The sequence below is a fragment of the Daucus carota genome, chromosome 9 (genome assembly GCF_001625215.2).
Source record: "Daucus carota subsp. sativus chromosome 9, DH1 v3.0, whole genome shotgun sequence".
NCBI classification, from domain to species: domain Eukaryota; kingdom Viridiplantae; phylum Streptophyta; class Magnoliopsida; order Apiales; family Apiaceae; genus Daucus; species Daucus carota.
The window spans coordinates 9,653,249-9,665,870 of record NC_030389.2 but is presented as its reverse complement, the minus strand read 5'-3'; the positions used below and the strand labels follow the sequence as shown (position 1 = coordinate 9,665,870).

Sequence of the window (12,622 nt, the reverse complement as noted above, 5' to 3'; positions counted from 1 at the left end):
TCAATAATAAAAATCTCATTTTTTTTGTAATTTGATCTATCGTACATTGTCATCACAACTGTGCTTGTTTTACTAAAAAGTAAAAACACGTCAAAATTTAGCATATCTCGGTTGTTGACTTGTAAGTTGTAGCACACGTCACCTGATACTTATATTCTTCGAGCTTTGTTTCTACAGTAGTTAGATAGCAATACAGAAGTATGCAGTATTAATGTATTATAAATTTGTTATCTGGTATGTATATATTCAGAATTGGTCCGGCCCAACTCTCAGTCCGGTTTTCAAGCACAAGTCCATCATTTTCTAATTTCTATAATTACTAATTATCACCAAACTGACAGGGATGAATAAGTTGCAGACAGCAAGTAGAAAAAAATGAAAATTTCTTAGTATCTTTTATCCACAAATATTTGTTCTTATTTGCAAAATTTAACCGAACTTAGCATGCAAAAAGAAAGTGATATTTGTTTTAACAAGAAAAAACAATAGAGCATTATTTCTACTGAAAAATATTTATATGTTAATCGAGCAATGGCTTGAAAATTGAAGGCCGAGGCGAATCAGTTGATCTTCTATGGGAATAAGAAGAAGTATTTGCAGCAGTTGTTGCAGCAGCAGCCTTGGCTAAGGCTTTCATTCCTCTGCATGAACTCATATGTTTGTGCAACTGGTTTGGGTCGAATGTTTTCCCACATTGTCTGCACATGAATTTCGATATGATTAAGGAGAAATGCTTTACTTAACCTGTGTGAAATCCCTGACCCTTATTTGAAGACAGGGGGATAACATACTAATAATTTAGACTAAGATTTACAAGTTACTTGTGAATTCGTAACATTTAAGATCGAAGATTGACATTACTAAGTGCTCAAAATACTAGATAATTTAGACTGAGTTTAAGAACTTACGAGCAATTGGGGCCATTTCTAGGCCTATATGCAGGAGGAACTGGTCTCTGACTATTCATTTCCTTCTTCTGTCTTGAATGACTGGCTCCATCACAACTTTTCCTGTAACCGATTTCATACAGTTGATTTAGTAAAAATTTCAGAGAAAGCAGACATGGAGAGAGATAGACGAATGGTATAAACTGAAACGAGGACCGTTTATTTAACGGGAGACAGATCTTTTTTGTGCTGGAAAAGAAAATCAAAATTTATGCCTGCTTCCAGATTATTAATAATATTACTTCTCTGGTTCGAGGGGATGGTTGTATCTTATTAAAATATTATACATAATTGTTCCAATAGATGATAATAGAATTCAAACTGTTCATGTCTAATGTTGAAAATTTAAATTCTTTTTTATCCTTGATAACTGATGAATTGATCAGACAATTTAGTAAGTTGATAAAACTGAAAGATGTAATATACCTGTGATCATTTTCTTGAGTTTCATGCCAAAAATTTCTTGAAATTCTTTCAGACCCTCCAACAACATCTCCTCTGCAAATCTGTGCCATATTTTGATTCCCCTTGTAAGTCGACAGATCTAATTTTGATGGCTTGCTACTAGTACTCTTCCGTTTGATCACCATCATGCTCGAGTCCTTTGTATCCACTGTCCCGCAAGTCAATAAGTTTCGGAATATATTTGATGCATTGTTTGAGTAACTCCTACTCCTGGTAAATTTTGATTTTGAAGAGGAAGATTGATCGGGTGTGGGATCAGCCTTCTTGGATTTACCAAAATTCTTCGTAGGTATCTTCTTATTCTCATTCGCCAAGTTGGGAATAAAAGGCGCTTTTTCACCCAAAGCCTCTCTTTCAACTTCTTGTATTGCTTCTTCATCAGGGAAAATATGATCTTCTCTTTCTTTCCTCAAAGTCGAATGAATCTTGTGTTCAAACTTCGGTGAATCATCAGTTAAAGACATGGAACTATCTGAGCTGAACGTGGACGATTGCTCTTCAATTTCAAGTAGAGGTTTCGTTAACATACTAGTTGGAGATTCTTGTTCTCGAGACTTTGCTTGGGAAGAGGATTTGCTATCATTAAACTTAGCTTCAGATTTGGGCTGCTCTTTCTGTTTGACGCCTTCTTTTCCATCACAAAATTGACCAAGCTCTGCAAACGCCCAATCCATCACGTTTAAAATCACGAAAATATGAACAGACATATATAGAAAAACAGAGAAAAGTATATCAACTACAATTATTTCAACATATTTACTTCCATAAACAAGGGAGAAAGATTGATCTGAATTGATTTTGTCGACAAATAAAAAAAGTCTAGCAGTTTCAGTTACCAAGATCAGAGTCGACACTGGGAATTTCGGATCCTTTGAGCACATATTCATTATCTGCAATAGGAGTAATCAGATCTTCATCCAGCAAATCTTGCCATACAAAACCTGTCTTGTACCTCCTGTATAAAGAACAATCAATCCTTTAAACATGCAGATCAATTAATGCAGATAGGTCACCAAATCATTATTATTGATGTTGTGTATCACATTGTAATCTCTCATCATAATTTATTACAATGATCTTAAATGGAAATGGGGTACAACTGATAAATTCAAATTTGTGGAAATTTCAATTCAGAATACAAAACCACCTCTTATATGACCAAGCATAAGATTCAGGCATGTCCTTTCCTCGCAATTCCGATAGCCATCTCTTGATATCTATCAAATTTTACCCACAAAAATTCAGAAATAAACCAGAAACCACATATGCATAATGCATGCATACAATACTAACGCAGTAGCGGAACCATGATTTCAAGGGCCCTGACCGACCTGACGGGTCCGTCAGGGCCTCGTGAAATAAAAATTTATCCTTGATTCCGCAACCACTACACAAACAAAACTATCCACATATACAACAGAATCCAATTACCTCGCAAACGAACACCACCACGAGAGAGATGATGAACACGAATGAGATGCGGGTGTTCGATACGACCTTTTCGACTAATGAAGTAGACAATATGAAGCCTCCTGACTTCCCCAACACCCTGTTGAGCTGTTGCTTCCATTAATATTCTTCTACAAGAAAAACCAACACCAACATGAAACAACTGTACGTTTACTTCTTCTTTCCAGGCCTAATTTTAATCCATTTTTCGAACAACATTAATTAAATCCCGAATTCAAATTTTAATTAAAAAACACAGAGTGGATACTCCAAGACAAATCTTTGCATGTCTAGTGTCTGGCCTGCAGTATAAAAAGCCGAACAAACATAACAGAACCGAACATAAATAAAGTGCAGGCCGGAGCATAAACCTATGTTACTTCCATATGATTGTGAGTCCAAAAATTTTAAGTTCTCGAAATCATCAAAAAGAATGCATAGGGTTCGGAGATCACCTTAATGCTGTTTGTTAATGTTGTAGCAAAGAGAATAGTAACAGAAATAATATATTTTAATGAAGCTAATGTTACCTTAATCCGAGAGAGAAATACTTGGTAAACTCCCGCTAAGTTGCATCTGATTTCCCGTGATATGCTCGAATTATATGGCTTATATAAGATTTGTTGCCTTTTTCGTTTTGACTGTTTATTTGGTATTACTTTGCGAGAAGAAGCTTGTTTTGGATGGTTTGGTAATTGCGCAGATTACAGATCAAGATTTTATATAATTAATCACCAAAATATTATTTGGTGAAATTTTATAATAACTATTATTGTGTACTAGAGGTAAAGAAGTTGATATGGGGAATCGGGGCAGTTCAAGTATTTTTATTCTTAGATTTAACTTATTTGTTTCATGATTATAATTCACAAAGCAAAAGAATGGAAAAAGTATAAGTGCATACACAAGTTTTACAAGGAAATCCTATCATAAAAAAAGTTTTACAATATTTCTTAATTATTTCATTCTTATTATTCATGCAATATAAAATATAAATAAAATTACAAATAAGGAGATAATCGAAGAAGTATTAAAGTCCCGTCATTAGTTTTGTAAACGTACAATTTCGCTCCTCTAAATTTTTTCGGTGTCTGTGAGTAATTTTTAACAATTTTCTTTGTCTCGGTGAGAACACTCTTCATTTTTGTGCGATTAAAATTAATTTTTGATCAGGATCTAGAAATAATTTTCAAAATTTTTCTATGTCTCGGTGAGAACACTCTTCATTTTTGTGTGATTAAAACTAGATTTTGATAAGAAATCACTAACATTTTCTTAGCTTGTATTATACATTAAAAAAACATTAAAAATAATATATAAAATACTTTTCACTTTGCACGTCATTTTTATGATTACCTGCCGATCAATGATTTTGTAACTCGTTTATCACAACTAATGACAAATTTTCTGGAGTCGCATCACGTATTCCAAATAGGGCTGTTAACGAAACGAATATTTAATGAAATATTCGGTATTCGAATTCGTTTAACATTATTCGTATTCGTTTGTTAACAGATACAAATACGAATTCAAATCTTAAAAAATATTCGGTTTGTTAATGAATACAAATTCGAATAGATAAATATTCGTATTCGCTATTCGCTTAATTATTCGGAAATTAAATTTTATATATATATATATATATATATATATATATAGGGGCTTATTCCACTACAAACCACACTCTCATACAAACCTAAAAACCACTATTTCCACTCCCATTTTTGCTATGAGCACTCCAATCTTTTTATTTTTTATTTTTTTTATTTTTCCGGGGGGTCCACTGCTGACATCATCTACCACGTCAGCACCTGCTGACGTGGCACTGCCACATCAGCTGCCACGTCAGCACTGGGTCAGCCCACTGCTGACGTGGCAGGTGACGTGGCAGTGCCACATCAGCAGGTGCTGACGTGGCAGATGACGTGGCAGTGCCACGTCAGCAGTGGGTGTGACCCAGTGCTGACGTGTCAGTGCCACGTCAGCAGTGGGGGACCCCCCTGCGCTGACGTGGCGTGGTGACGTGGCGGGGTGGAAAGTGTAAGTTTGGGGAAGTTGATGGCAAAGCTAGGGGGGGTGATATTGTTAGTTTTTAAGAGTTTGGGGGGATATTTGTTTAGTTTTGAAATTGGTTTTTAGGTTTTTATGATAAAGTTGGTTTGTATTTGAACAAACCCCTATATATATATATATATTATTTTATATTATATAGAAAAATATTATATTTTTATTTAATAAGATTATGTACTGGTAAGGGGAGCTCTTCTAGTTATAGCCACCGACAAATCAGAAACAAAATGTCACACTTTCTAGTTTATCCAGGTTTGTTCAATCAGTAATTTGAATTTTATATTATTTGAGTTGGATGACTTTTTTATAGTTTGCTTGAATTGGTGAAGTATGGGAGTTTATAACTTTTGTCACGTGTCAGCAGTTTAGTTATTTTTTTTTTATTTTCTTTTAAATGAGTGCCTTAAACGAATATGAATAGTTCGTGAACTTAACCGAATACGAATACGAATACAAATAACTATTCGGATAATAAACGAATACAAATCCGAATATGTATATTTAAACCGAATACAAATACAAAAACTATAGTATTCGTTTAGAATTCGTTTCGTTAACACCCCTAATTCCAAACCTACGTGCCGCTTGGTGCAAATAGTAGGTAATAATTTTCTTGTGCCTAAAAAAGTTACGCCGTTGCCGTAGTGTAAAGCGTAAATCTGTAGTATTTAACTATCGGTATAATCATAAATCATCTTGTCATTGTCTACATTTTGATTTTGAATTTCCAACTACGGACTACGGAGACAAAGTAAGGAATAACGAATGAATATAATGGATAATGGGTGTTTGTGTGTCACTTATAAGTCGAGTTTCTGAATTATAAATTAAAAGTATTTATTTGTACCGTTTGTGTAATAAGTCAAGAAACACCTATAAAAAGTTAGGAATGCTAACTTTTGTTTCAGGACTTTTACTTATTTTCCAAACACTTTAATCAGTTCTATATTGCTTCTAACTTCTACTCTACTTATTTATTTTAAGCAAGAAGCACTTATTTTAAGTTTCATCTGGTATTGTAAAGGCTATCATCACCAAGCTGATACGAAGCTCATTTGATTCCAATTATTCACCATTTTGGCTTTTAAGTTACGATCTTGAATTCGATTCTCACTCTCCCATGTGACGTCAAATAATTGTTACAAATAAAATCAAATAAGATATTCTACATTTCTACTTACACATCGCTGTAACTGACTAATATCTTGGGCTTGACAAGTAAAAACCACCATGACTCAAGCTCAAAATATTATTATACCACAAGAAAGTAATACAGGAAAAGCCTGTTGGATGACATAATAACACACTAGAGATTTGACCTCCGGACTCAAGCGATATTAGCTATTATGGTTAGTTATATTTAAAATTTTGTTATTTTGTTATTTCAAATTCTAATAACTATATCCTCAAATAATTATTATTGATGTGTTATTTTATAACTAACCGCAAGCGCACGGTGTCTATCGTAGTGTAGACTGACAAATGCGGGTCGCATCCTCAAGGAGACAGATGCTATCAATTTTATTCAATTATATTCGATTGTTTCCGGATCAAAACGATTATAAAAGATATTTTAACTAATTAAATTAATACTAATTAAATAGACACTAAAATAATATATTGAAAATCCAGGACAATCAGGTCCACCAAGCTTACACAATGATTGACTCTAAGCTATAGCAATTAAAGTGGTCAAATAACAAGATTATGTTAATCTCTCTCAAGTATCAACACTCTCGAAACATGCTTACACAAATAATAACTTTTAGTAATTTGATTAATCAGATAATTAAAGCAAGGTTAATCTCTCTCGAGTATTAACGCTTTCAGAAATCCAATGATGCTCTCGCACTCAAATTCAATTCTGCTAATTGTATATGTGCCTCTAGTAGTATATCTCTCGATCATACTCCTATTCGCATAGAATCAATTCATGATATCGGCCGATTACACAAATCAATATTAAAACATATCAATTAGAATTAACCAATCAAACAAATCACTGTAAAATCATGTCAATATCATAGTGCAAACATGGCTTCCCCTTAAGCCCTAGAATACACTACTCAATACTAATAATAAAACCACTAAAGCAACTAGTATGATAAAGATACATAATTAAACTAACAAGAATAAAGAAGAAAACTAAAGGAGAAAACTTGTAACCTCCATTGTTGTTACACCAAGAAAAGTCATAGTTCCTCCATAAGTCTCTAAGAGCAAGTCCAATAGGTTACCTATCCCATTACTTATAAATAATATAAAATAATGAGTGCTAGTGTGTCTTAGTGATTTAGGTAATTTATTTTTAGTGTCAACTCCAATAGTAATCCCTATATTTGTTCTCCTAAGATTATTTTAATAATAAATTTGAGAGAGAGAAGGGGAAAAGGAGAGAATAGACAAAGAAAGAAGGAGAGAGATGATTATTTTATTCATAAATATTAAATAGGTAATGGCTAGGGGTTACTTATAAATAGGTAATGGCTAGGGGAATTAAGGTTGTGCTAGTGATTTAGGATAACACTAGGATAGTGTTGGAGTGCATTTTTTTGACACATTACCTAAATGTGAGTTTAGGACATCATATAAGTAACCTATTGGACTTGCTCTAACCCTAATTCTAATCTAATATTGTACAATGATAAAAACTAATCCTCTATCTAATAATATCAAGTCTTTTTATATTCAAAACTAATATCCCAAATAGAAATCCAAAATCAAGTAAGATTTAGTCTCAAAATTTGCAACTTTCTGTTATGTCCAGTTTTCGAGCTTTTCCAGTTGGACTTTGCATCTTGGACCACTTCTGAATTAAAGGAAATATTAAGGGCTTCGCGTGGGCTGTAAGATCGTCCAAATCTGACATCCGGAACTCAAGATATGACCCAAACAGTGCAGAAATCGGATAGAATCCAATAAATCCGAATTTTAGTAGAATTTAGCTCCAAAATAGCTAATTTATCTTCAAATCCTTCTCAACTTGGAATTCATTGTTCCCTACAATAAAACATGAAAATATATTAAATAAATATCCAAATCAGTGCAAAATATAACTAAATATGAGAATAAAATCATATAGAATATATATAAAAATATATTCTATCAATTATTTATTGTGAACAAATTTTATAAATAACTTTCTTTTAAATTTAGTTAGATAAATATATTCTATAAATATATATGTTATTCTAATTAATTAAAATGATAATATTATTTAAGAATTTATTATTTTACTATTTTCAAATTTTATCGACTAAATTTTCATATTATAATTATGTATTCTAAATAAAATTCATAAATAAATTATTTTTTGAATTTAATCGAAGAAGTCTCTTTATCTTTAGCCGGTTTGATTTTTTTTTACTAAAATAGCCTTATATTCAGGAGAAAATCTCAATGATATCCAGTGATGTCTAGATGAAAACTTCTCTTTCATTATTCTCTCGTACATCTCTCTATCGCTTGATCTACCTGCATTGTTAAAACATTGATGCATCAGATTGATTAGGACGATCCTGTAGTGCAGATAACAAAAGGCACAAAATAGAAAAAAAATAATTTACTATTGAACAAAAACAAAAAAACTCACTGGTTTGCCCTGTACAAGTTTACAGGGTCAAAACAAGCTAGTACTATTGACACTCTATTAATAATCAAATCTGCACACTCCTGAAAAGCTCCATCAAAGACACACAATGGGGCCGTTTGGGCAAACCTAAAAAAAGTAATTCCTTCTTTAAAATAAAGAAGTTGATCAAAAATGAAAAGTAAATAAGTTTGTAAAGTGTTTGGAAAAGAAACACAAGTTTTGAGAGAGAAGCTAACATTAGTGCTTCTGCTTATTTACACAAACGGGTCAAGAAAAAAAGCAGAAGCAGAAGCGGCTTCTGTTAAACATGGACAATAACTCATGAACACCAGAAAGGAGCAAATTGCAGACTAGATATTAAAATCATGAGAGCAGAAGTTTGTAATCAGAGTCACTATTTTATCTGCTAATGTTCGGGGCTTTTATTTCACTAGGACACTAGGAAAAATACTATACATTTTATTCATGTAATGATGTATCAAATATTTGCATGCATAGCGCCTTGTCTTACCTATACGTTGCGAATCAAGATACCTCAGCTAAAGAGTTAAGAAGAGGCACAGAGTTGTAATAACAAAGTAAACAAAATTGTAATAACAAAGTAAACAAAACTTGAATCTCATTTTTGATAATCATTTTCTCTTTGCAGTACAGATTATTTATAGTATAATATAATAATTAAAATTTTATATCAGAAAGAATTTACAGCAGTTTGTGATTAGATAAAATAATTTCTTGTTTTTCTTCCAGAAAGCTTAAATCTTCTATATCAAGCTTCTAGCATTTCGTTGTGAGATGGCTTCAACTTGGACAGATTAAGATCTTGAAATAAATATGTATCAAGAAATTCTGCTTGAACTTCTACATTATGGATCATTCATTCAAGAAAAAGAACAGAATAAGAAACGGAATAGAGTGAAATTAATAGGCCAGCCAAAGTTTCTGTGGTTGAGATGTGTCATTTCTATCCGAACTATCTTAGTTTAAAAATGGAATCAAATAATCAAGCTGTATTTAATTTCAAGCACTAGTAGTTCATACTATAAAAAATTAGTAGTAGAATGCAGAATGGAAAAACAATGTTGTGCCAAAAAACCAGTACTCTAACACGCAGAACTTATTCAAATTACTGAAATTGAAAAACTTGGGCAGGACTTAGAGGAACGGACGGACATATCCACGACATCAAAGGATGTGCAGATGAATGTATTCGCGTCTTTGGAAGCTACAGCTCCTACTTAAAGTATAAAACTGATTTCATTAAGTTGAATGATGAATGAGATCTGAACATGACAAATAATATATCATAAAAAGGCAAAAAATGAATAAAACACCTATATAGACTAAAATTTAACTTCAATCTGGTCTTCATATCAGATTACAGGTTCCACTTCTCCAGATAATTAAACATGTTACCAAATGTACGAGACATACTAAAATTTATCCAGGTCGCTAACTCTGGAAAACAAAGGAAGTTCTGAAAAACATATAATTACCATGAAAAAAGAACCAGATCACGTATTGAGTGAAAATAAACACATTACAGAACATAGCTAACCAAATAAATGTATGATTCAATATAAGCTAAACCCTCTCATCCCCGCTCCAAAAATCCTTCCATTTTGGACCAGTAGGTCCTTCTTCACCTAATAACTCTGGAGTAAGACTCCTCAGAAAATCCTCTAGCTTCTTCCACAGTACAAATGGCACAAATTTTTCCAGTTTATGCAGAATATCTTCCAAACCAGAGTTCTTTTTTGGACCCCATTCTCTAGCGAAATTCACCCATGGTTGTTCCACAATGCCTAAGCCCCCCAAATAGTCTGCTCCTAGTATCCAGTATCGCGCGCCTGTGTCCATGCTTGAGCCACTTTTTGAGGTGTCGTTTTGTGCTCCAATAATCATCTTTTCTTGTGCAAATTTGTGGATAAATGATCCAGCTGAAGAGTACGAAGCATGAGAGTGGAAAGCTGAATACACGACAGGCTTGTTATTGCTATCAAACTCGAGGCCTGGGGAACTTATCCAATCCCCTTTATTGTGTTTTGAGAAATATACACTCCTTAACTCGCCATTAAAATTACTAATTCTCAGCGTGACATGTTCCCAATCACCGACATGCTCACCAATCTGTCCTGATGTAATAGTCACCCACGCAATCTTGATTTTTGATGGCCCATTAAAAGGGTAGAAGAGCCACACTTGAATGTCAGTAAATGTGCCACCAAGAGCCGGTTTAATGTGCAAATAAGAGCAAGCATCTTGCAAGTCCCCTTTCTTGAGATTGTCACTTTCTGTTTCATCTGATGGAAGATCAATCCAGTAGGCACCATCATTGGAGCCATTTTGAGGGAGGTTCCAGCCATTGTGGGCAATCCGGCCTGGACTAGTTTCTTGCCCTCGCGTATAAAGCAGGGCTCCATTTTGGAAGAACCAACTTACTCTCGAGGGGAAGTATTGCTCATCAGGATGAAAGTAAACCACAGGACTATAAGCTTTTATCAGGGCTTGAGCCTGATTTAAATTTGGCATGCTAGGATAACTAAAGTTCAAATTTGACAAGCAAGCTAATTTATCCATTGGCTTCCCATCCGCTTGAACAATAAATGTTCCCATGGATATCCCCAAGGCCTTACTTCCTCTATCCACCGGTCTTGAACCATATATATTGAAAACAGAACTTCCCCAAATCCAATTGTCCCTTTCAATATCCTCTGTTAGTACTGATCGAACCACCCGGACTTTATCCAGAGGAGGCTTCTGTCGCGAGCCTGTGACAATATAACCCATAGCTGAATAACCATCTGGGGCAACTGGAAGCCATATAGAGCCCACACCAGTACTTTGCACAATGCTTCCAGGCGGACTCTCATAAACAAGCGTATAATCAGTTGGTAACGCCAGCCCTGGCGGCTCCACAGGTAATGAAACATCCTTAGCCACAAGAACCCATCCATAAAAAGGCTGGTTATTTGGTTGAGCGTAGCAACCAAGCATAAAAAATCCTTCTGGGATTGAAGTAGGTTCATAAAATGTTGCACCATTATTATCCGGCCCTCCTACAATGACAGCCCAAACTTTGTTCAAGGATGTGATTTGAGCAACTTGTAACGCTCCAAGATCAATTACTCCACTTGCAAAATTTGTACCTACATATAAAAATTGTGATAAAATTAACTTAGCAAGCTCATTGTTACAAAAGTCATTAATTGAAAACTTGTATACCTGAGGGCCATGTTGGAATTGGTGCTGGAAGCTTGAAGTTTGTTTCAATAGGCAGCTTTATGGTTGTCATAGACCGAGAATATGATTCTTGTCTGTTATTTCCCATTGTTGATCTGATAAAACATACCCTTGAACAGAAAAATGCATTATTGATCAAAATGTGCAAAGAAATAGAATCATGCAAGACATCTGCAATTGCTTTTAATAATTGTGGTAATTGTAATGGCCTGCTAGCATAAAAGAGAGGAATTAAATCATATGACAGTCACTGGGATTATTAGAAATATGGTTCAAACATAAAATAAAAAACTTTAGCAAAAAACATTTGAACACGATATCGCTTACTAGCTGAAGGCATAAAACTTTAAGAAGCTATCTGGAAATATTATAGATAGATTTGACCACTGTATCTGACTAATAAGATAACATAAATACTTGAAGTAGGATTAAGATTGATTACATCTTCATACTTTGTTATATAGACTTAATTCTGATATTTATATGAAGGAAATCAAATGATCAAGTACATGAAATACAGGGTCATAGGAGCCTCTTACCAGGTGATGGTTATCCAAATGAAAGATGTATTCAGCATAGGACCTCTCATTCTGGAATCTGGACTTGGTATATCAATGAACAAAACCTGAAAAAAGATTGATTAATGAAGATAAAATATACATAATGTATGATGAACAAAGCATGAGCTAATGCAAGAACATATATACCAAAACTCAAAGCAGAGAGGAGCTGGTGAGGATGAAGAAAGACCATGCATATAAATAAGCATATGTTTAGTGTTAATTAAGGATGAAAGCCATATAATACTCCTTAATAATCTCACTTAAATTCTCCTGATTGATACTGCATCCATAAT

At 33.8% G+C, this 12,622-nt stretch overlaps 2 protein-coding genes across 3 annotated transcripts; both read right to left on the bottom strand.

The window, feature by feature from the left end:
* Positions 1-366: 366 nt before the first annotated feature.
* On the bottom strand, positions 367-3,524 carry LOC108200907 (protein SOSEKI 1). 2 transcript variants are annotated; one of them, XM_064084146.1, is made up of 7 exons: positions 3,392-3,524; positions 2,844-2,989; positions 2,560-2,629; positions 2,249-2,367; positions 1,374-2,067; positions 909-1,010; positions 367-698 (listed from the first exon to the last, which is right to left on the bottom strand). In XM_064084146.1, the coding sequence occupies exons 2-7, from the start codon at positions 2,980-2,982 to the stop codon at positions 521-523; spliced, it is 1,302 nt and encodes a 433-aa protein (XP_063940216.1). In that variant the 5' UTR covers positions 2,983-2,989; positions 3,392-3,524; the 3' UTR covers positions 367-520. The 2 variants fall into 2 exon arrangements, with proteins under 2 accessions (XP_063940216.1, XP_063940215.1); XM_064084145.1 differs by having other exon boundaries at positions 2,844-2,992; positions 3,392-3,503.
* A 6,583-nt stretch (positions 3,525-10,107) lies between these two features.
* LOC108201224 (hypothetical protein At1g04090) lies at positions 10,108-11,854 on the bottom strand. The gene is made up of 2 exons (XM_064085120.1): positions 11,749-11,854; positions 10,108-11,672 (listed from the first exon to the last, which is right to left on the bottom strand). The coding sequence occupies exons 1-2, from the start codon at positions 11,852-11,854 to the stop codon at positions 10,108-10,110; spliced, it is 1,671 nt and encodes a 556-aa protein (XP_063941190.1).
* Between the last annotated feature and the right edge of the window lie 768 nt (positions 11,855-12,622).

What these genes read in the sequence shown, in the direction of transcription:
- LOC108200907 (XM_064084146.1), bottom strand. Translation starts at nt 2,982, where the DNA reads ATGGAAGCAACAGCTCAACAGGGTGTTGGGGAAGTCAGGAGGCTTCAT. An exon ending in TGGTGGTGTTCGTTTGCGAG is followed by an intron (nt 2,630 to 2,843) that starts GTAATTGGATTC and finishes AAAATTTGATAG; the next exon opens with ATATCAAGAGATGGCTATCG. An exon ending in TATGCTTGGTCATATAAGAG is followed by an intron (nt 2,368 to 2,559) that starts GTGGTTTTGTAT and finishes TTCTTTATACAG; the next exon opens with GAGGTACAAGACAGGTTTTG.
- LOC108201224 (XM_064085120.1), bottom strand. Translation starts at nt 11,854, where the DNA reads ATGGGAAATAACAGACAAGAATCATATTCTCGGTCTATGACAACCATA. An exon ending in AATTCCAACATGGCCCTCAG is followed by an intron (nt 11,673 to 11,748) that starts GTATACAAGTTT and finishes TTTTATATGTAG; the next exon opens with GTACAAATTTTGCAAGTGGA.